General features: G+C 43.8%; 1 protein-coding gene across 1 annotated transcript; it reads right to left on the minus strand.

Moving 5' to 3' along the window:
- Window positions 1-543: 543 nt before the first annotated feature.
- TAS2R40 (taste 2 receptor member 40) lies at window positions 544-16196 on the minus strand. Its single transcript, XM_074367871.1, is given in 3 exon segments — window positions 544-7894; window positions 7897-8609; window positions 16127-16196. Coding segments are annotated over 3 exon segments (1041 nt in total). The 3' UTR covers window positions 544-7636.
- Between the last annotated feature and the right edge of the window lie 4237 nt (window positions 16197-20433).

Here is a 20433-nt window from a genome sequence, read left to right on the forward strand (position 1 = left end):
GAACCAAGCCATTAAGCTCTGTAAATGACTATATTCAGTAGAGTTAATAAAATAAAGCATAAATATCTATCAGAAAAGGTCGGCCTGAGGTGCAGTGCTGAGGGCTTTGTGTGCCAGTTCGAGGATCTATGGGTAACAGAAAGCCCCTGAAGGGTTTTAAGCAGGTGGCATGTGTGCGCACGTGCGAAATTCATGTGCATAAATTTGCTTGTAAAGGAATGGAACTGGAGAGAGCGTCATGGCTGCAGTTGAAAGGTAATAATTGAAATCTGAACATGGCCTCAGTCATCTGGGTGGTGCTAGGGTGACCTACTGCTCTGGTTTGCCCAGATCTGAGGGTTTTCCTGAGATGCAGGACTTTCCGTTTTGAACCTGGATGGTTGGTACCTGAGCGGTGGCAGCAGATGAAGTGTACAAATTGTGAGTGAATTCTGTTTGAAGAGTGTTGATGGATAAGGAAAAAAACAAAACAAAACAAAACAAAAAAAACAGGCAGCTGAACAGATCCTAAAGTCAAAAGTGGAGAGTTTTAAAAGAGGGAGTGGTCATAATGTCCCCCATGCCATGGGGGACCAGAGAGGATGGACACTCAGGCTGTGGGGTCCGACTTTTTAGAATAACTTCTTCAGCTCAGGACTTGCCAGACACGTTCTTCAGTTACTCAGCCTTTGGAAACAAAAAACAAAACAAAAATTTCTGCCATCAGGTACAATGAACATAATCAGTGCCAGAAAATTAAATCGTATAAGTATTTTTAGACATAAGAATACAAATAAAGGAATTAATTAGTTAAGTAATTTATCACGATACAGTAAAATGCCAAGGGAAAGGCATTTAGTCATTTAACAATTTGATTGTTCACACAGAGGTTAAAGCCATCTCTTGCAGTATTTGGAGATACTTAAGTTTTTGTACCTTAAGATAAACCTCATGTTAAATTGAACAAATCTTAGTCAAAAATATAAATATAAAACATAAACACATAGCTAACTTAGTACTCTCCAGAGCAAATTATTTCACCCTCCTTGCTCATCATAATTAATTGATGGATTGAGTGCAATTAGCCTTTGTCCCACTGCATTATGAAGGAGGTCCTGGGCCAAGGTTTCCAGAAGAGAAAGATGAGTTAGTCTTCCAATGTGATAATGGCCATATTTCTTTTGTCAGAAGGCTGCCCCAGGCAGCATGGAGAGCAGACTTCAGGCTATATTTTCTTTTAGGTTTACAGCTTGGACTTTGGGGCTTATTCACTGAGGTTGTCTGGGCACTGACTCCCTGGAGTGTCTGCTCAGACACACCTCAACCAGAGACCCACAAAGTCACACGGCCTTTCCTTTCTGGTACCTCCATCCCTTTGTGGCCAGAGCTTACCTACTTTATCTCCTCCCTGTTGCTGTCTCCACATACTCCGTGGGTGCAGAGAGAGCTTCACCCACTTCTACTTCCTGATGATGCTCACTGCCTGTTAGGACCGGCTCAGGTTAGGCTGGGACCCTGAGATAGAATGCTCACTGCTAGGGCAGGGAATCGGGAGGTGGCAGGCAGGGAGTGAGGGGGTGGGGTAGGAGTTAAGCTGAGGTTCCTCCTGTCTCCACCCTCGACAAAGGATACAAACCCAGCTTCTGTCTTCCATGCCCCCCCCCCACTGGTCTCCTGACAGGTACTCCATCATTCCTTGGGGAGCCAGGTCGTGGCTAGGAGGAAATGTTGGAAGGTGCCTTCCAAGTGGCTAGTCTGAGTTTTCCAGGACATTTTTTCTGGACCTTGAATCCATAGGCAAGCACATTTTTCTCCCTGTATCTATGAGTAGAATGTGAATTGAGGTTCTATTCCATTGAGAAATGAGATGAGATTAGAAACCAGACTGGGATTCTACGAGGCCTCCTGTCTTTTCCTGGAGCCTAATCACCACCCTCTCTCTGCTAAGCGTATCTGTCACTCGTGGTCCCAGGTGCACTCAGGGCCACCAGCCATGGTATATTATCTAGCATCTGGTTTGAATAAACCATGGATTTATTTGCAGTCTCTGAGGGCTCTGGGCAGGACATGCAAACAGCAGCTTTCCCTGGAGAGCGCTGGATGTAATAGGACCCCTTTCTCTTTTGCATCCTTGGGCACTGATGGGATCTCTAAGGATGCTCGGGGGAACATTTCTTCTCTTGGCGCTGATCTTTCCTAACTGACCAGTGAGACTGAGAGATAAGAGTTCTGTCCTAAGTTCTTCTCTCCCCAACCCAGAAGGAGATAAAGCAGGAAGATCAGGATTTACACTATTTTGTGAAGAATGGGTTTTAATTGTGAACATGTGAGGTTGGAGGCACATTCCTGACCCCACGGTACCCAGACCTCCACTAAAGTATTTCCCACAGTGAAATGTAATGAGTTGTTCTTTCCCAGCCTCTGAGCTCAGGGAACGTGAAAGTTTTGTAGCATTGACCTCTGAGCTCTCAGCACCTAGTTCCGTGAACAGCCCATACGCTCAGTTCACTTTTGTTGAATGAATAAATGCACTCATCTTTGTACGGAGGTTTATGGTTTAGTATGCACATATACATTATTTCCTTTAAACCTCAAAACAACCCCTTAAAGTGGATATTACGATTCTCTCTGTTTTCTGGATGGGGAAACTGAGGCTCAGAGAGGTTTGGTGACTTTCCAGAGATCATCTGTGTGGAAACTCAAATCCAAGTCTTTGACACCACAGATCTTCCGGGTTCTTCCCACGTGCCGTGCTGACTCTAGGCCTTTCTCCACCATCATCTAATAAACCAGCGGGTACTCACCATTGGAAAGGCTGCAGAAATATAAACACTGCCCCGCTGGATGAGATCCACGAGGAGAGCTGCAGCTTGGTGCCCAGTCTGACAGCGGGGGTTTGTAAGAGTGTGATCATTTTGGAGCCAGGGACACAGCCTTCAAAACATTCCCCAAGACCCTGCAGGAACCTGTTTGCCATTTTTTACTCCTTATTATCGACTGAATAGCTTCAGGATTGTATATTTCAAAGCTTTAGATAAAAACTCATTTGGAGCCTCTGTGTCTGTCCTGAACAGCATCTTGGCAGTGGGAGAGAGGGGACTAGAGCATTAGCTGTCTGTTTTGCACAAAGAACTAAAGGGTTGCATTTTAGGAATTGCCAAGGGGTGGACGAAAGTGGGAGAAATTGAAAGTGGCAAAAATATTCGGAAAGTTGCTATGTTCAAACTATGGCAAAAGTTGCCATGATAAGTGTCTCTGGTTTACAGTGAAAATAAGTAGGGTTTGGTGGTGGGTTCTGGTGCCCCCTTGGGTTGGGGAAAGTACCATGTGCAGGGTTAGCCAACTGTGGGGGATCAAATCCACCCCACTGTCTGTTTTTGTAGTGCTCATGAGCTAAGAATGCTTTTTGCATGTTTAAAGGGTTGAAAAAAAAAACCAAAAGAATACTTCATGACATGTAAACATGATATGAAATTCACATTTCAGTGTCCGTAAATGACATTTTATGGGAGCACAGCCACGCCCATTCACTTACAGGTTGCCTCTGGTGGCTTTTGTGTTACAAAAAAAAGAATTGAGTCCTTGTGACAGGGACAGTAACAATAGTAACCATGTGGCCCTTGACAGAAAGTTTGCTGACCTCTGACCTAGTGCCCTGCTTTGTTCAAAATAGGCACTTGAATAATTGCTGAGGGTCTAAACCCTGGAATGCTGGATGTCATTCTGGCATTATCAGGAGTGGGTGCAGGAGTTGAAGACTTCAGGGCACCCTTTCCTCTCTCCCTCCCCCTGGAATGATTGAGCTGCTAAGTTCTGCCCTGAGTCCCTGGTACCGGCTTCGCCCTCTCTGTGCATCCGGCCCCATCTGGGCTTTGGCTTTTTCACATAGGGTCTGCTTTGAGTATTCTCCTCCAGACACCCTGCCTCTCAGCCTCACATCCCTTCCCTTTAGACTACAAACACGTACATTTACAGAGAGCTTCCTCTGGGCCAGGGAGTGTGGTTTATCTCACTCATTTCCCAGGATGAGAAAGAAAAATCCCTGGAGGTAGATATGATTATTGTTATTCCCATTTTACAGATACAGAAACTGAGGTCCGGAGACATGCAGTAACATGTCTGTGTCACATAGCAGTAAGCAGCAGAGCAGGACCCCAAGCTTAAGTCACCTCGACTCCAGGGACGGCATGGTGACAGGGGTGGGGTTGGGAGTCGGAAATGGCACAGCTGCCGAGGTGAGACTTTTCCATGAATGTTCCACCTCGGAATTCTTTCTTCCGACCCCTCTCTCCCTGCTGCTGCCACCCCTGAACCCAGTGCAACCCGGGGGATTATTGATTCTTCTTCTCTTTGGACGGCCTTCAAAAGCACTTTTCTCTTACTTTCTCCTGATGCAACTAGAACATTCATGAGAAACTTTACTGAAAAAACAAGGGAAACCAAATGAGAGATAAACCAGAAACTTAAAAAAAAAATCCACTTTCCCTGCAGTTAGGCTGGTTGTCAGGCCAGCTTTGTGGACACAAGCCACCTCGGCAATACCTCACCTTGAACTGGGAAGGGCCCCACGGGAAGGGTGCCCCCCAGAAACGGGCCTCTGGAAAGCTCCTGGAAGACCTTGGTTCTGTTGCCTGCGGGGATAATCCGCGGAGGCCAGCAGGAGCGGTGCGCAGAGCGCTTCCCCGAGGAGACCGGCCAAGTTTGTCCCCAGCGCTCAGCAGCCCGGCAGCCTCCGCTTCCCAGTCCACGCTGCTCCGCTCAGCATCGCACACCGCTGGTGCCGTCTGCTGCTGTCCTCTGCCCGGGGCCTGCCCTGCCGGGGCCATGTCCCAGCCTCCAGAAAGCTTCCAGCCTCCCTCCACAGACAGAAACTTCGAACTGCCTGTGACATGTTACCTCCCGGCAGAGGACACCAGAGATGAGCGCGTCCCTCCAGCTTTCCCCTCTCCCGTCGTAGGCAACGTTGTTACCCAATGTGGACCATCTGCCCACTGATCTTTAAATCAATAGGCAAAAGAGGCAATGTTGATAGAAAGGAAACTTGCTTTAATTCAGAATGCCGGCAGTCTGGGGAGGTGGTGGGTTTATGTCCCTGAGGACCCTCTCCGAAGATTCTGCTCAGCCATGGAAGTATTAAAGGAAAAAGGGAGGTGGTCACTGAGACAGGGGTCAGAGTTGGTACCACCCCGCAGCCCTCCCCCCACACCCTGCTGCATGCGGGACTGTCAATTCTCTGTGAATTTTCTTTAGATGCTTTTTTTTTTTCATAATTAATGCTTTTAATTTTATTAATTTTATTTTTTATTGAAGTGTAGTTGATTTTACAATGTTAGTTTCAAGTGTACAGCAAAACAATTCAGTTATACATATACATACACATATATATGTTTCTTTTCAGATTCTTCTCCATTGTATGTTATTACATAAGCCATTGAATATAGTTCCTGCGCTATAAGTAGAAATGGAGAATAAGTAATTAACAGATGACCAGACCTCTTCCTCAGCTTCCCCTTCGGTAATCTCACAAACAAATTGTGTGAACAAAATAGAGTTTTTAGATTGGAATCCTGTGGCCACCCAGATCCCCTTAGCTGCTCCACGCGGTGGATAAGGTCCGGGGTGACTTTGTGGGTAAAGAAATCCTTCACCCCATCACTGTCAACCTCTCTCAGCGGACAGGTGTGTTGGGTAGAGTTTGCAAAGTAGATCCCTTAGGAATTCTGATTTCTGTCTAAAGCCACCCAATTTGAAGATAGGATATTCTGGCTCATTCTGGAAGTTTAGGTGTGTTTTACAGAAAAAAAGAGAAAAAAAAAGGGAGTTAAGGAGTGAGGGAGGGAGTGGTGGAAAGAACTCAATCTCGTTAAAGTCGTGCAACTTACAGTCTTGATAAGCGTGTCATCATCCTTGAAGCTCTGGACTGCTCTCTGCTGCCTTCGGCTTTTGCAAACAATGAGATAATATTTCTTCATAATAAGCACAGAAAGGGACTATACAGTTTGTTTTCTTGGCATGATTCACGTTAATAACATGACTTTAAATCAACTTTCTGTTTTTCTGTTTTTCAGTGGGTATGTATGCATGTATTATTTGGGGAAAATGTATATTTCTGTATTATTTAGGAACTGGAATGAAACCTCAAAATCTAATTTGTCCTACTGTAACAGCTATACCAACTTTAGTCACGTGAAGAAATAACACTTAGGAAAACTATGAAAATGGTGTGTTTTTGTAAACATTTTGCTCTCCAGCTGAGTAAGTCCCAAGCTATCTGAACGTTAATGGGACAAATGTGAGTGTGTGTGTGCGTGCATGCGTGTGTGTGATTTTTTTTTTGCCATTTAGAAGGTGAGGGACTCTGAAATACGTGCTCGAGGGCCCAGGAATGAACTCAGCATTTAGTCTTTGCTAGTGATCTTCCATTTTCATTTGGGAGCCTCTTAAGCTTGGTGTGACCAGTAGGTTCCTCAGTAATTCTGATTTTAAAAGTACCAAATACAAGAAAATCCAACTCTCTAGTTCCAAGATATCTGGGAGGCAGGGAGCCCTCTGAGGCAGTGCTGACGGTATCATTCTGACGATTGACAGTGAACACTAATTCTTCCTTCTCCAACAGCCTCTCCCAGGTGCCCTGCCCCAGCCCCACTAGCTACTGCGAGGTGACCCAGAACCGGTAAAGCCAGAATCACAGGGATGACGTGCATGATCTCAGATTCAGGAGGGAAGCAAGACAGACGATCCTCTGGTCTGGCCTCTTTCTATCTCCTTTCTCTTTCCTGCACATGCACCTCTTTTACTTCATTCTTCCTTCCCTTTATTCCCACTTTGCTCCTTATTACTAGGGAAAATAAAGGAAAACAAAGCATTCAGTTGACCATCCAGCACGTTGCCACCCCGCCACCCTCTATTTCTTCTTTACCTCCAAACAACCTCCTGAAACTATTGGTCGTGACACAATCCCTCATTGTTTTCATCATGTTCTCTGGAAACCCCTGGGATCTGAGTGCCACCCTGCTTCCCACTGACAGTATGCATGGCTTCCTTTTAGTCAAATCCAGTGCCTTTTTCTCCCCTCTTCATTTTCCTTGAAACCTCTGCACCACTTGATAGTTTTTTTCCACTTTTCTTTCTTGAATCCCTTTCCTTTGTAGGTCTCAGGTTTCCCTTCTACCCTTGGGAGGCACACGGTGCTTGTCACTAGCCCTTCTGTTTCTTGGCTGTGGGTTAGTACAGTGCCTTAAGTAGGGTGACTGTATAATTTTTCATCCAGACCAAGATGTCCTTGAGAATTAAAGGGTGAAAAATGACAGCAAGTACAGACAGAGGTCATCCCAGGCCAACGGAGATGTCTGTTCACCCTCTCCTTAAAGCTTGGAGGTGGGGGGATGTGGAGGGGAGCTCAGAGCAGGATACAAATGACCAGAGATTAAGGAGCTTTCATAAATCCGTCTTAGAGATGCTTAGCTACTTCTACTTAGAATCTCAAATTAAAAAATCAGCTTCACATTCATGAAAGTATCCAGTTACCTGAGGAGAAGTGTCAGAGCAGATGAGGGAAGAAAAGATGGGTGAGGAGACAGGTCTCAGTGAGGGAAAGGCAGAGCTGTTTGGGTCAGGTCCTGTGGTACCCTGTGGGTTACAGTCACAGAGTCTGTCCCTACAGGCAAAGATGAACTGGGTGCTGAAACTGCTTCCACACTCTTTTCAGCCCAGGGTTGCCCAAGGTCAATAGCACTGAGTGGCTGGATGGGTAGGCAGCCATGACGGTTTTGCACAAAATGCTCCAGGAACTTTTGACATCAAAGATGTTGGACATGGAAAGAAATAGAGCAACGGCACTGAAAATGTAGAAAATGAGAAAAGAGCTGATAGCTTTGAGGGCTCCCATGTGAGCCTCCATGCTGGGGTCGGTCCCTGGAGCCCTGTGGAATTGCTGGCCATGTGTAGGGTGTGTCTCTTGAGAGAGATGATCAGTAGGGTGGCTGCAAGGATGAACATGATCAGAGGAATGAAGACCCCCAGGTAAGGGGTGAGAACCAAGTTGACCACGTTGGTCTTGGACATGTACACCTTCTCAGGGAAGCTGGAGGAAGGAATAGGAACAGAACTATTCACAGACACACTGAGGATATCTACAGAGAAGGGGAAGCTGGAGCATAAGGAGATTAACAGTGAGAGCCTCACAAGTCAGGGTATCAGCACCATGATTTTCCTCTTCATCACGGAGAACAAAGGGTGGGTGAAGTTTGTGATTCTAAGACAATGGAAGATATTGAGCCATGTGGCAAGCCAATGGTTGGACTAGTTCAGAAACATGATGATGGCTTTGAAAAGTGTATGCACTGCATTTTGGTTATAAGTGACCGGGCAGAGTAGACTGTAAGTGTTCTCTGGCATCATCCAAACCCGTAGCAAGAGCCTGGAAAAGATCAGCATCAACAGAATGCAGTCACCAGCAGGCAGTCCTTTGCCGCTGACCCACTCGGCCCCATGGATGGCCGTGATGAAGCCGTTCCCAGCGATGCCAGTGATGCACTCTGTTCTGGAGACCGCCAAGATGAAGATGATTTTAAATGTGGTTGTGTCTTTATCCGTGGCATCTGTGTTCACTGTGGCTATCCTCTTTGGCCCTGACGTTCAGGTGTCCTCACCAAGAACTGGTACCTTCTCTGCAATCTTCTTTCTGATCCTTACTCAATGTTATCATTTCTGCCGCGCCACGGTTATTGGTTATTTCGAATTTTTCTTCATTTGCTTGTCACATGACCACAAGTTAGAGGCTTGAAATGCAAACGATGAGAAGATCCTGTTACTGGCTGTCTCCAGTTTTCATTAAGACCCATTTGTCCTGGGCTTTCAGGAGCTCATTGGAAACAAAATTGAGACGAGCTCCCATCACAGTACCTTCCTACCTTATTTAAGTCCATATTATATTCACCTGACCCGGCAGGAGCCCCAAGTTAGGAGTCTTAGTGCTCCTATGCCTTTTTTACTAGCCTCACAAATCTTGTTACATGCTAATTTGTCCATAAGAATGCATACAGAGTCTTTGATCTGTCTTCTCCTGCTTCTTTATTGTCCCCCTTTTTGGGGGAGAAGTTTTTATCCTATGGCCAGCATGTTTATGAATAAGAAGTTCCCATCAGCTCATATCTGGGCATCTTTACTTGGAATCAAATTTCTTTCAGAAAGGTCAGCTATTGTAATGTCCTCAGTGCACAGAAAAGCCAAAAGTGGATGTCATCTGGGTTAATTAGAGACAAAAACTCCCTCACAATAGTTTTCATTCTTTGTGTGTTTATCACCAATTAAATTTACTGACATCCACATCACTGTTTGTGCCCAGAGTCAGGGAGAGTTAGCCTGGGAAGGCTTCAGGGAGTTTTGAACACAGTGTTGAAGCTGGAAAATGTGACAAAACACTGTTCCTTGAAATTTAATTCCCTACTTCTTCGTCCTGGCTGTGAAACAGAATGAACTCTGGCGCTTTGAAAAATGGATAAAGGTGCCCACAGCTCATTCCTGATCTCGTAAATCAGAATTTGAGACACAGGGCCCAGGCGTGCTGTATTTTTAAAAACCTGAAAATTCTCCTAGCCAGTACTGGGAGCCAAAGTCTTAGCTAGAGACCAATGAGTCTTGGGCCAAATCTGGCCTGCAGTTGTGTTTTATCTGGTACTGCCTGATACTGGGCAGCATTAGCCCACTGGTGCTTAATTTTTATCTCATTGGCCAACATTTACATTTAGGAGATATGCACACACAAAAAATCTGTCTTCTCTTGAAAAACTAGAAGATTTGGCAATATTGGGTCCGTGCAGTGAATCGTATGAGGTGGAATAGTGGCCGCTCCTTTACACAGGTGTATGCACTTTTCTGTTTGTCACCGTATCCAGCAAGTCCCTAACGTCTCCTTGACCCTGAGGCTTCATGCCAGAGTGCTTGCCCTATTATAATTTTTATGTTAGAAATGGAAAGATAATAAAATGGATTTCCTCAACCCCAAATTAATTTTATTTCAAATAAAATCATAGATTTATTTTTTATTATAAAATTGTATTATGAAATCGTATTTGTATAAAAATAGCCCCAGACAAAGCAGTATATTGCAAAACTAAGAAAGCATTGTTTAGAGAGATGAAAATTCATGTCAACACAAAGACATGCTTGAGAATAACTTTATTCATGGTAGCCAGAAATGGGAAACAAGATTCTGTGACAAGATCTGCATCTTCAGTAAGAAAATTGTTAACTGATGCTCCCTGTACAAAGAGAGAAGAATAGTGTTTGTCAGCAGGGTTCTCATATTCCGAAGCAGCAAATGCATCTTTTTGTTTATTTTTTTCAATTTATACAAGTTTGTAATAAATAATATCTTCCCAAATTTCTTGCACATCATTGTTGATTTCCACTGTTCTGGTAGCATCTTCTGTTGGTGTTCATTCATGATTTTCTCTGATTTTAGGAGGCGAGGACAGTGGGGGCTGGTGGGCAGGCACCCTATTTAAAGGGACATGGGGCCAATCTGCTTTTTATTGTGTGATCATTTCTCAGTTGGGGACCTAGAATGGAGGCACCTTTGTTTTAGGGAGACTCTCATGGGGGAGCCAAACACTTAAAGTTTCAAATTCTTGGCTATTAAGTTCAAAAGCTTTGGTCAAGGTTTAGAACAGATTTGGAAGAATATGTAATTAGGGGAACCATTCTCCTTTCACTTCTCTCTCAAGCACAACCATGCAGAATAGAAAACGCTTTTCCAAGTTCAGGAAGAAGGAGAGAAGTGCAGGGAAGAGTGAGAGAGGGTTGAACATCTCCCTGAAATGGGCCCTACATCTTGGCCCACCACTCATGGCTGCGTGGGGATGTCGAAGGCAGAGGAGGTGCTGCAAGCTTGCTCCTGAGTCTCCCACAGCCCATCCACCCTTGGGAGAGTCGCTAAACCTTCCTTGTGTTCACAAAAAGGGTTTGGAAATTTGCTGAGGGAGTTAGTAGATTCCAAAGGGGGCTGGTGGTCGTACTGAGTTGCTTTGCAAGCTTGGGTTCAGATGAAGCCAATGCGAGAACAGAGGAATGGCCGTGGGAGAGACTCCCCACCTCCTGCCCCCACCTCTGACCTCTGTTTGATCCCCAAACAACATACTTGTCACCTTAGGGAGGACAGGAAGGAGAAATCCTGAGAAAATCTTGTAATCAGAGTGTTTAAGCCTAGTATGCCTGAGAAAATGCTAAAGTATGATTCGTTTATGCTGGAGCAGTGTCAGCTCAGTGAGGGGGCTAAATAGGAAGAAGAATTTCCCTTCAGTCATAGTGCTCAACCCTATGCTGTTAAATCCATTCCCATCTTGTTGCAGAACCCGAGTTCATGTGCCCCACACACATGAGGCCACACAAACCGAAACGTCCGGGTTTGGATCACAGAAAGGTTTATCAATTGAGGAGGTGCCAGCCTGGACGATGGAGAACAAGACTCATCTCCAATCCACCTGGCTGGCTGGGGTGCGAGACTTTTCAAGGCAAAAAAGGCGAAGGGGAGGGGGTCTCTGTGATTTCACCTTCCTGATAAGACCTCAGTTGCAGACTTTCCAGCACCGCCTTGTGGCTCGAGGTGTCACTGGTGATTGAGATTGGGCTATGTGTGCCTGCAAGCTAGTAAGTCGTGGCCTTGTTACCCCTTACGTTCTTTCTAGGAGAGACCAAAAGTCATGGTTGAAGTATTTTACTATTTACTGAGAGATTTTGTGATGTTTCAGAAGTTTCAGTTCTTAACTGACCCTCTCGGTGTCATTTTCAGTCTGCTTGGGGCCAGCTGGTTGAAGCCACAGGACATTATCTCAGCAGTTTGGGATCATAAATCAAGGCATAGTCTAAGCTAACAATCACGGAAGATTTTGTTGGGCTTGCTTTTCTATCCCGACTTCCCTAATTAGTAACTGCTTGAATCTGCTCTTTGGAACTCAGGGGAGGTCTTGGAAACTAAAACCTTTTTCTACAGACAAGAAACAGGGAACACGGACAAGCTTTTGTACCCCCGGGAGGGCTCCACAAGGTCCTGCTCCATTTCAATCCCATAGTGACACCTTGGGCAGGTTTCATTTTTTCTAGTTTTTCTGGTTGTTACTACTTAATTCAGTTTAGTTTCATATTTGGCTTACACCTTGCCTTCTCCCTTCTCCCCAAGCACAGTTTGAGCTGAGACCCCATCTGCTTGGACTGGTACACCGGTCTCCCCTTCTTCTTCCTCCAGGGTGCTGGTGTGGGCGAGAGGGGACAGGTGATGTCTCATTGTTTTACTGGCTACAGGGGTAAACATGCTCTCTTGTGGCCCCTGCTGCTTCCCCTACACCATCTGCCTTTGTGCTTCTGGGGGCCAGGCATCCGGGTACTATCTCCTGAGGAGCACGCGTGAGGCCTTGAGAGGGCTCTGCGGTAACTCTCCAGTGTGCTGCCCATGACTCACGCCGCCCTCCCCTTCTCTCCCTCCCCTCCCCAGCCCTAGGTAGAGGGTTGCTGTTGGGATCGTGGCCCATTACACAAGGGGTGGTGTTTCCACCTTTCGGTAAACTTTGCAGGGAGATATGTAGCCCTAGTTTTTGGCTACTTTCTTTATTCTGTCCTTTGCAACCCTGTCTATATACCAGGATTGCTTGAATTACCTGAAGGGCTCAAAAAAATTTCCGTAGCCAGGTCCTGCCCTCAAAAATTCTGAGCAGTTGTTCTGGAGAAGAGCTAAGCACTGGCCTCTCCAGAGCTCCCCATTGCGTCTGATACGGAGCCGGGCGGGGGAGCGGTTGAGAACCACGACAGGTAAGGGGTACTTTCCTGTGTGGTTTGTAGTGTGGGCTTCAGGGTCAGTTCTGGGGCAACAGGAACGAGCCACTCAACATCTTTGTGAAACTGACTGACTTTCTCGGGGGAAAGATTAAGAGGACATTTTCTTCCATCAAGTAGAGGGATACCAGGTCCAGAGGTTGAAATATAGAAAATTATAATGTTTTTTAAAACGGAGTTTTGGACTTATGAAAATCACTTCTATGATACAGTGTCAGATAAGCAAAAATATTTCTCATAGCTCTATGAAAAAGAGGAAAAAGAAGATAGACCTAGAGGATCAAATGTTCTTGGCAAACTGAAAACCATTCCTATGGGCTTACTTGGCAAAGAAGTGTGGACAAAAACGTGTCGACTGCCCTTTCAGTAAACAAAGAATGTTGCCTACCATTCCAGTAAACAAAGAATTATGCCCACCAACAAGCCATCAGCCACGGCGGCCACTCCCAGTGGTGCGCCCTGAGGGGAATTCAGGATGGAGAAAAACAAGACGCTGGCCCTAGACAGCTAATATGCATAACAAAGGAATAATTTCCATGAGCCCAGGCTCTTGCATCTTCCCATACAAAAGCACTAACATCATTAACCTGAGATGTCTGTGGATTTTTTTTGTGTGTGTGATTAGCAGTAATCTTTTGATGTTCGACTATACATTTTTTCCCCTCAACGAAGACTCCTCTATATCCTGACCCTTCCCTTACCTCTTTGGAGCAGTTCCTCAGAGCTATCTGAGAGGCTGCTTCCCAGACTATTGCCTTCAGTAATGTCCCCAAAGAAAACAAAACTCACAATGTTTAGATTGTGTGTGTGTGTGTATTTCAGTCAACGGATGTAATGAAAGAAAACAGCCTAAAAGTCCTATGAAATAAACCATTGTAAGAACAAAGACTGGGATGTGGAAGAGATGTGTAATTAAAACTGGAATTTGACACAACATTGTAAAATGATTATAAATCAATAAAAAATGTTAAAAAAAAAAAAAACCTAATGGAGGAGGTGAAGGTATAGCCCTGTGCTTAGCATGCTCAGCGTACCTGAGGTCCTCAGTTCAATCCCTAGTACCTCCATTAAAATAAATACATAAATAAATAAACCTAATTATCTCCCCCTCCCAAAAAATAAAAATTAAAAACAAAACAAAACAAAAACAAAGCAAACCAAAAACCTAATGGGCTGCCAAGACAACTGAACTGTCAACAAAGTTTGTTTTGGTTGTTCATAAAATAAGCAGTTATGTATTTAAGTGAAAAATCTGTCCGAGATATCAAATTTCTTCACAGAGGGCAAATTGGAGAAAAGTGTCTTTTGAATGTAGCGGAGATTGTGTGTCCTGAAAAGATACATTTGCACATGCAAGTGTAAGTGTAACCGGAAATACTGTTACTCAGCATCCTGGAAATCTGGCTAGGAAATGAAAAGATAAATTGTGTGGAAAAGTTTTAAACACTGTGACAGTGTGCTATTGCAGCTGATGAGGGTACATATTTAGTAATACTTAGATATAATAATTAGCTCTATTTATTCACTGTGGGTTTGAGAATTTTTATGATTGAAGATATTTTGGACAGTGTGCCTGTGACAGGCACAACGCTAGGAAGTAATTAAGAAATTCATTTTTGTAATAGAGGAAACTTTCAAACAATTTAATGCAGCTGATGTTCCTGGGATAGATGGTGCTAATATTGGACTTGCAATAAAACTTAAGTTTCATGTCGAAAAGTGATGTAAGGATATAGTCTTTCCATCTAGTCATTTGCATTATTCAGCAGAAATTGCTTCCTGCTAGAAGTTAAAAGTGGAGCATGTCGCAGACACAGAGCCTACCACCTGTAAGCTGGATCGCTTCCTAGGGCCAGGGTCATAGAGTGTTCCAGGTGCTGTTTGATGAATTGGACACGTAACACAGCAGTCTGCTCAATGCATGTAGGTTGGGAGGCTTAATCATGGCTGAAGCCAAGGAGAATAGTTGAACTGTTGAAGCGAACTCTTTCCCATCATCTGAGAAAAAAAAATCTTTGCTTATGATGAGCAGAAAAGATCGTTATCATGTAAGTAGACTTTTGGCTTGACAAACACCTTGACTATTTTCCTGCAAAGGCGTCCACAGTAATTATGAAACATGGAGACAGTCATCTGGCACAGTGTTATCTGGTCCTCTTTTCTGTGATAGAATTAGTTTCTAGAACTGTAACTGATGGCCTGAATTTTGTGATGGATGCACTGACAACTGACTTCCCAAAGTCACTTACTGATCGCAAACTCTGAAGATAATCTCCCACAGCTCTGTGCTCCTGTATCAATCCTTACCTATAGCGTGAAAGAGGATCCACAGTGTCATACCTGATGGAAGATTTAGTACAATGTCGCTGCAAAGTCAAACTCCTGCAAATACCTTAGCAATTGTGCACAGATTTTTGAACATCTTTGCAAATGCCTACGTTTTTCAGCAGCTCTTTTCCAATCTTAAACATTACTCCTAGTCAAGACTACTTGTCAAGGCTGAATTCTGTGTTCATATCAAACTTGATACAAAATTGAACAATGACATGTTGGTGCCAGAGAAAAAGTTGCAGATCTCTGATTCCAAAACAAAAGTTAACAAGTTGTGAAAGCAAATGTTGAAAATAAAATATTTCTATTTTTATCTTGTTTTTTTTTTCAATTTTGAATTTGAGATATAATTGTTAATATCATACATGTGCACGTGATGTGGTATGGTTGCAATCATAGTTCAGAAAAGTACAGTTTGATTATTTTCCTAGAAATTGGTTCATTTTCTTACCAGGAACATACAGCTTTAGGTTCCTGGCTTCTGTAGACCCTGGAGTTTTCAATGATCTCTTCGATTTATGTCTCCTGCAGGCAATGAATTATGTGATGGTCTAAAGCTTAGCTAACAGTTTTCACCATAAGATGGAGCCTGTGAATCCTTCTTGGAAAGTCAAGCAGTTGCTTAATTCTTCCACTAGTGGGAGGGCACGCTCTTCTCTTTCCAAATAACAGCCTCGGGAAAACCTTTGAAAACCTTTTCTGTTTCAGGCGGTTGGCTCAGAGTTTTAAGTACCCACTCTTAGGGAGAGCTCTGAATCTTTCTACTCATGGCCAGAGTTATTCAGAAAGTTTTTATGAGAAAATTCATATCTTCTCTGAATAAAGTATCTTTGAAATTAACATATTGGTTAGTATTTATTTTTGAAAGACATATGGCAAATAAAAACTATATTCCTTAAATAGACTAACTTTAGATGACTACAGAGCCTGTTTCAAAAAAAATCCAAGACGGCAGAATACTGGAATACTAGTATATGCTGCCCTTGACCTGAGAGCTGGCGTGGTCCATCCAGCTCCCCACTGGGGTATAAGTGGGCGTTGTTAGCAGATGAGGACATCGTAGTGCATCTCAGATGGTCCCTTTGCATTTGCCTTTGGATTTCTACTAGAGTTCCCTGAAGGCTTTCTCATTCCCAATGGGTAGTTACTTGCCTAATTAGGCTCTTCTCATCCAATTCAAGAAATGCTTATGAAATCTCATTTAGGCACATTGCTCAACAATCTTTTTTTTTTTTTTTTTGCCCTAAATTAAATGATTTCCCGCATTCAGGAAGTATAGATACATACAATGGCCATCGTTTCTAAAAAGAAAATAAGGAATCTCCTTTATTCATTCATTCAAGAAATACTTATTAATTGCCGACTATGTCCTGGGCACTGGAGATCAACAGTAAGTAAAACAAGTTTGTCTGCATGAAACTCAGTTTAGCTTATGTGTGGGGGTTGGGGGAGGGGAGGTGGGAGGAGAGGAATGAGGGTGTTTGAGAGGAGCAAATATAACAATTTCAGATGCCGTTAAGTGCCATAAAGAAAGTAAAGTATTGATTTTCAACAAGGGTGCCAAAATTATTTAATGGGGGGAGAATAGTCTGAATAGTCTTCAAAAATGATGGAACAACTGAATATCCTCATGCAAAAGAATGAAGTTGGACTTCTAAGTCATACCACGTACAAAAATTAACTGAAAATGGGTCAAAGACTTAAGTATAAGAGCCAAAACTATTGAACTCTTAGAGAAAAATATAAGTGTAAATCTTTGTGACTTTGGATTACACAAAGGTTTCCTAGATACAACACTTCAAGCACAAGCCATGAAAGAAAAATTAAAAATATCAGACTGTCAAAATTTAAAGCCTTGTGTTTCAAAGGGCACTAGCAAGAAAGTGAAAAGAAAACCCACATAATGGGAAGAAGTATTTGCAAATCATATATATGATAAGAGTCTAATATCTAAAATAGATAAAGAACTCTTACAGCCCAGCGATTAAAAGATGGCTCAATTAAAAATGGGCAAAAGATTTGAAGACATTTTTCTCAAAGAAAATATACAAGTGGCCAATAAGCACATGAAAAAAAGCACTTGGCCCTATTAGTTATTAGGGAAATGCAAATTAAGACCACAACGAGCTACATTTCACACCCACTAGGATGGCAAAAAGAAAAGACAATTACAAGTGTTGGTAAGGATGTGGGGAAACCGAAACCCTCATACATTGCTGGTGTGAATGCAAAATGGCGCAGCCACTTTGGAAAACAGTTAGGCAGTTCTTCAAAAAGTTAAACATAGAGTTACCATGTGATGCAGAAATTGTACTCCTAGGTAGGACAAGACAATTGAAAACATATGTCCACTCAAAAACCTGAACATGAATGTTCTTAACAGCATTATTCATGATAGTCAAGAGGAGAAAACAACCCCAATGTCTGATGAATGAATTTTAAAAAGGTAGTGTATCCTTACAATGAAATATTATTCAGCCATGAAAAAAAGAATGGAGTACAGATATTTACTACAACAGGGATAAACCTTGAAAACAACATGCTAAGAAGCCAGACACACATCACATGATTCCATTCATATGAGATGCCCAGAAAAGACAAATTCACAGAGACAGAAAATATATTGGTGGTTGACAGGGCCTAAGGAGTGGGGAAATGGGGAATAAGTGCTAAAGAACTGGGGTTTCCTTTTGGGGTGATGAAAATGTTCCAGAATTAGGCATTAGTGATGACTGCACAGATCTTGTACATATACCAAAACCCACTGAATTATACACTTCAAAAGAGTGAATTTTATGGCATGGGGTTACATCTCAATTTAAAAAATAAAGAAAAAGGATGAGAGGATGGAAAGTGAGCCTGGAGTGGTAGTGGGTTATTTCAAATACTGGTCAGGGACGGTTTTGATGGGAAGGTCTTTTTCAAGTAGAATATTTGTTGAATTCATGAGTGACCAGAGGAAGCACACAAACCCTGTATTTCTCTCTTCCTTTCTTTCTACATATCCTTTCTTTGATACATAATAATAGTAGAGTGTGTCTCTACTCAGTCCAATTCTACAAATTTGTGTGACACACATATTCAGGAAGTGAAAGTCATCATCATTTTTCATGGAAATGCCTGCTTACCATGCCTTCCTGCCCTGCAGAATTAGTTACCAGGGAAATGTCCAAGCCCTAACAATGCCTCACCTGTCTTAAGTGTGTGACAGGATGTCAAATGAGGCTCTCGAGTGCAATACAATTGGTGATCAGCAGCCATGTAATCCAGAGAGAGAATTCCTAATTCATCTCTGTTGGAGGACAGAGGGAACAAAAAGTGCCCACCAAACTGAGATGGTATCTTGAGACCGAAAAGCCAAGGCAGGCAGCTCCTCTGGATCAGTTTATAACACAGTGACTTACTCCCAGGGTGGGATCAGGTTGACAATGATCTGGAAGCACTCACAGCTCACTCTAACCCCAAGGGGCCACCAGGACAATTGTATAGTTAACCTGGGGTATGGGGTGGGGGTGGTACATGCTTGGAAAGAAACAGGACGTGCATTTCTAAGTCAGGATTCATCAATGGGCAACTAGTCCTACGGATGTTGGCAGCACATCAGCGAAGGTCTTCATCATTGTTTGGGGGATATCAGAGCACAGAGACCACTTGTTCCTAATAATTATTAAAACAATATCTATTAACTACAAAGCCCTTGACGACAGAGAAGTGATTTACCACACAGTACAGTCCTGGGTCGAGTCAGCGTAATGATGGGAGGAACTGTATGGGCCCAAGATGGCGTCAGGTATGCTAATAGCCCTACCGTCTCCCACCTCCAACCGACGAAAGAGAGGATCCTTCTGTAGGGACTGCCTGAATTGGGAGTGTTTGGTGGAGCAAAGAAGGGTAACGCTCTCCCCTCAGGCAGACACTGTAGAAGTCAACCAATCTCAACTTATTTTGAAAGGACATCTTAAAGGGCGACTGTCTGTTGGACAGGAGAGAGATTTCTAAGGGGCCAAAGAGTTCACTGCTTGCTTTAGACCAGAATTTTTCAGCCTTGACACTACTGACATTTTGGACCTAATAGTTCCTTGTTGTAGGAGCCTGTCCTGTGCACTGTAGGTCAGCGGCATCTCTGGCCTCCACGCACTGGAATCCACTGGCAGTTCCCCCCAGGTATGATTCCTCCAGATATTAGAAAATACCCTCTGGGGAGAGGGACAAAAATTGCCCCTGCTTGAGAAGCACTGCTTTCGAAAAAGGTACGTGCCAAGAATCCCACTGTGAAAGCCTGGAAATTTCCCTGTGAGTCAGCATATTCGTTACTTATTGCTGCTACAACAGATGACCCAAAACTTAGTCGTTTAAAACAATGCCCTGATTTCACAGTTCTGGAGTTCAGAATGCCAACATGGGTCTCGCTGGGCTAAAACCGGGGTGTTGGCCAGCCTGTGTGCCTTCTGGAAGCCTGAGTGGAGAATTCCTGTCTTTGACCTTTCCAGCTATCTGAGGCTCCTTTCATTCCTTGGCTCGCAGCTCCTAACCAGCAGCTCTGACCTCTGCTTCTATCCATCACACCTACTCCTTTGACTCTGACCCTCCTGCCTCCCTGTTATAAAGACCTTTGGGATTATTTGGGCCCACCGGATCATTCAGGCTAATCTTCCCATCTGAAGGTCCTAAACTTCATCACATCCACAAAGTCCCTTTTACCACAGGAGGTAATGTCCTCACAGACTGCAAAGATGTGGACATCTTTGGGGAAGGCATCATTCTGTCCACCACAATGAATATTCTGGCACATGCCAACCAGAGGGCACTGGGCAGCCAGATTTCACCAGCACTAGTTAAGTAATACCCTGTGCATTCTATGGCCCTCCTTTGGTACCCGCATAGGATTGGTTCCAGGAACCACCCCCCCCGCCTCCCCCTGCCAGGATATCAAAATCTGCAGATTCCCAAGTCCCTTATGTAAAATGGCATAGTATTTGTATAGAAGCCATACAATCCTCCCCTGTATTTTGTCACCTCTAGATTATCTAAAATCATGTAAATGCCTTGTAAATAGTTCCTGTGTGCCCAGCAAATTCAAGTGTTGCTTTTTAGAATTTTTTGGAAATTTTTCCCCCCGAATATTTTCGATTCCCAGTTGCTCGAATCTGCGAATGTGGAATCTTGGATACGGGGGACGGACTCTACGTCCCTCTTCCCGGACTCCTCCCAGGAACGAGGGGCAGCGGAGCTAGCGAGAAAAGAGGGCGAGGAGGAAAGGCGGCCTCACCCCACCCTCCCGGCCCCCGGCGCCCC

Source organism: Camelus bactrianus, chromosome 7, assembly GCF_048773025.1.
Source record: "Camelus bactrianus isolate YW-2024 breed Bactrian camel chromosome 7, ASM4877302v1, whole genome shotgun sequence".
Lineage (NCBI taxonomy): Eukaryota > Metazoa > Chordata > Mammalia > Artiodactyla > Camelidae > Camelus > Camelus bactrianus.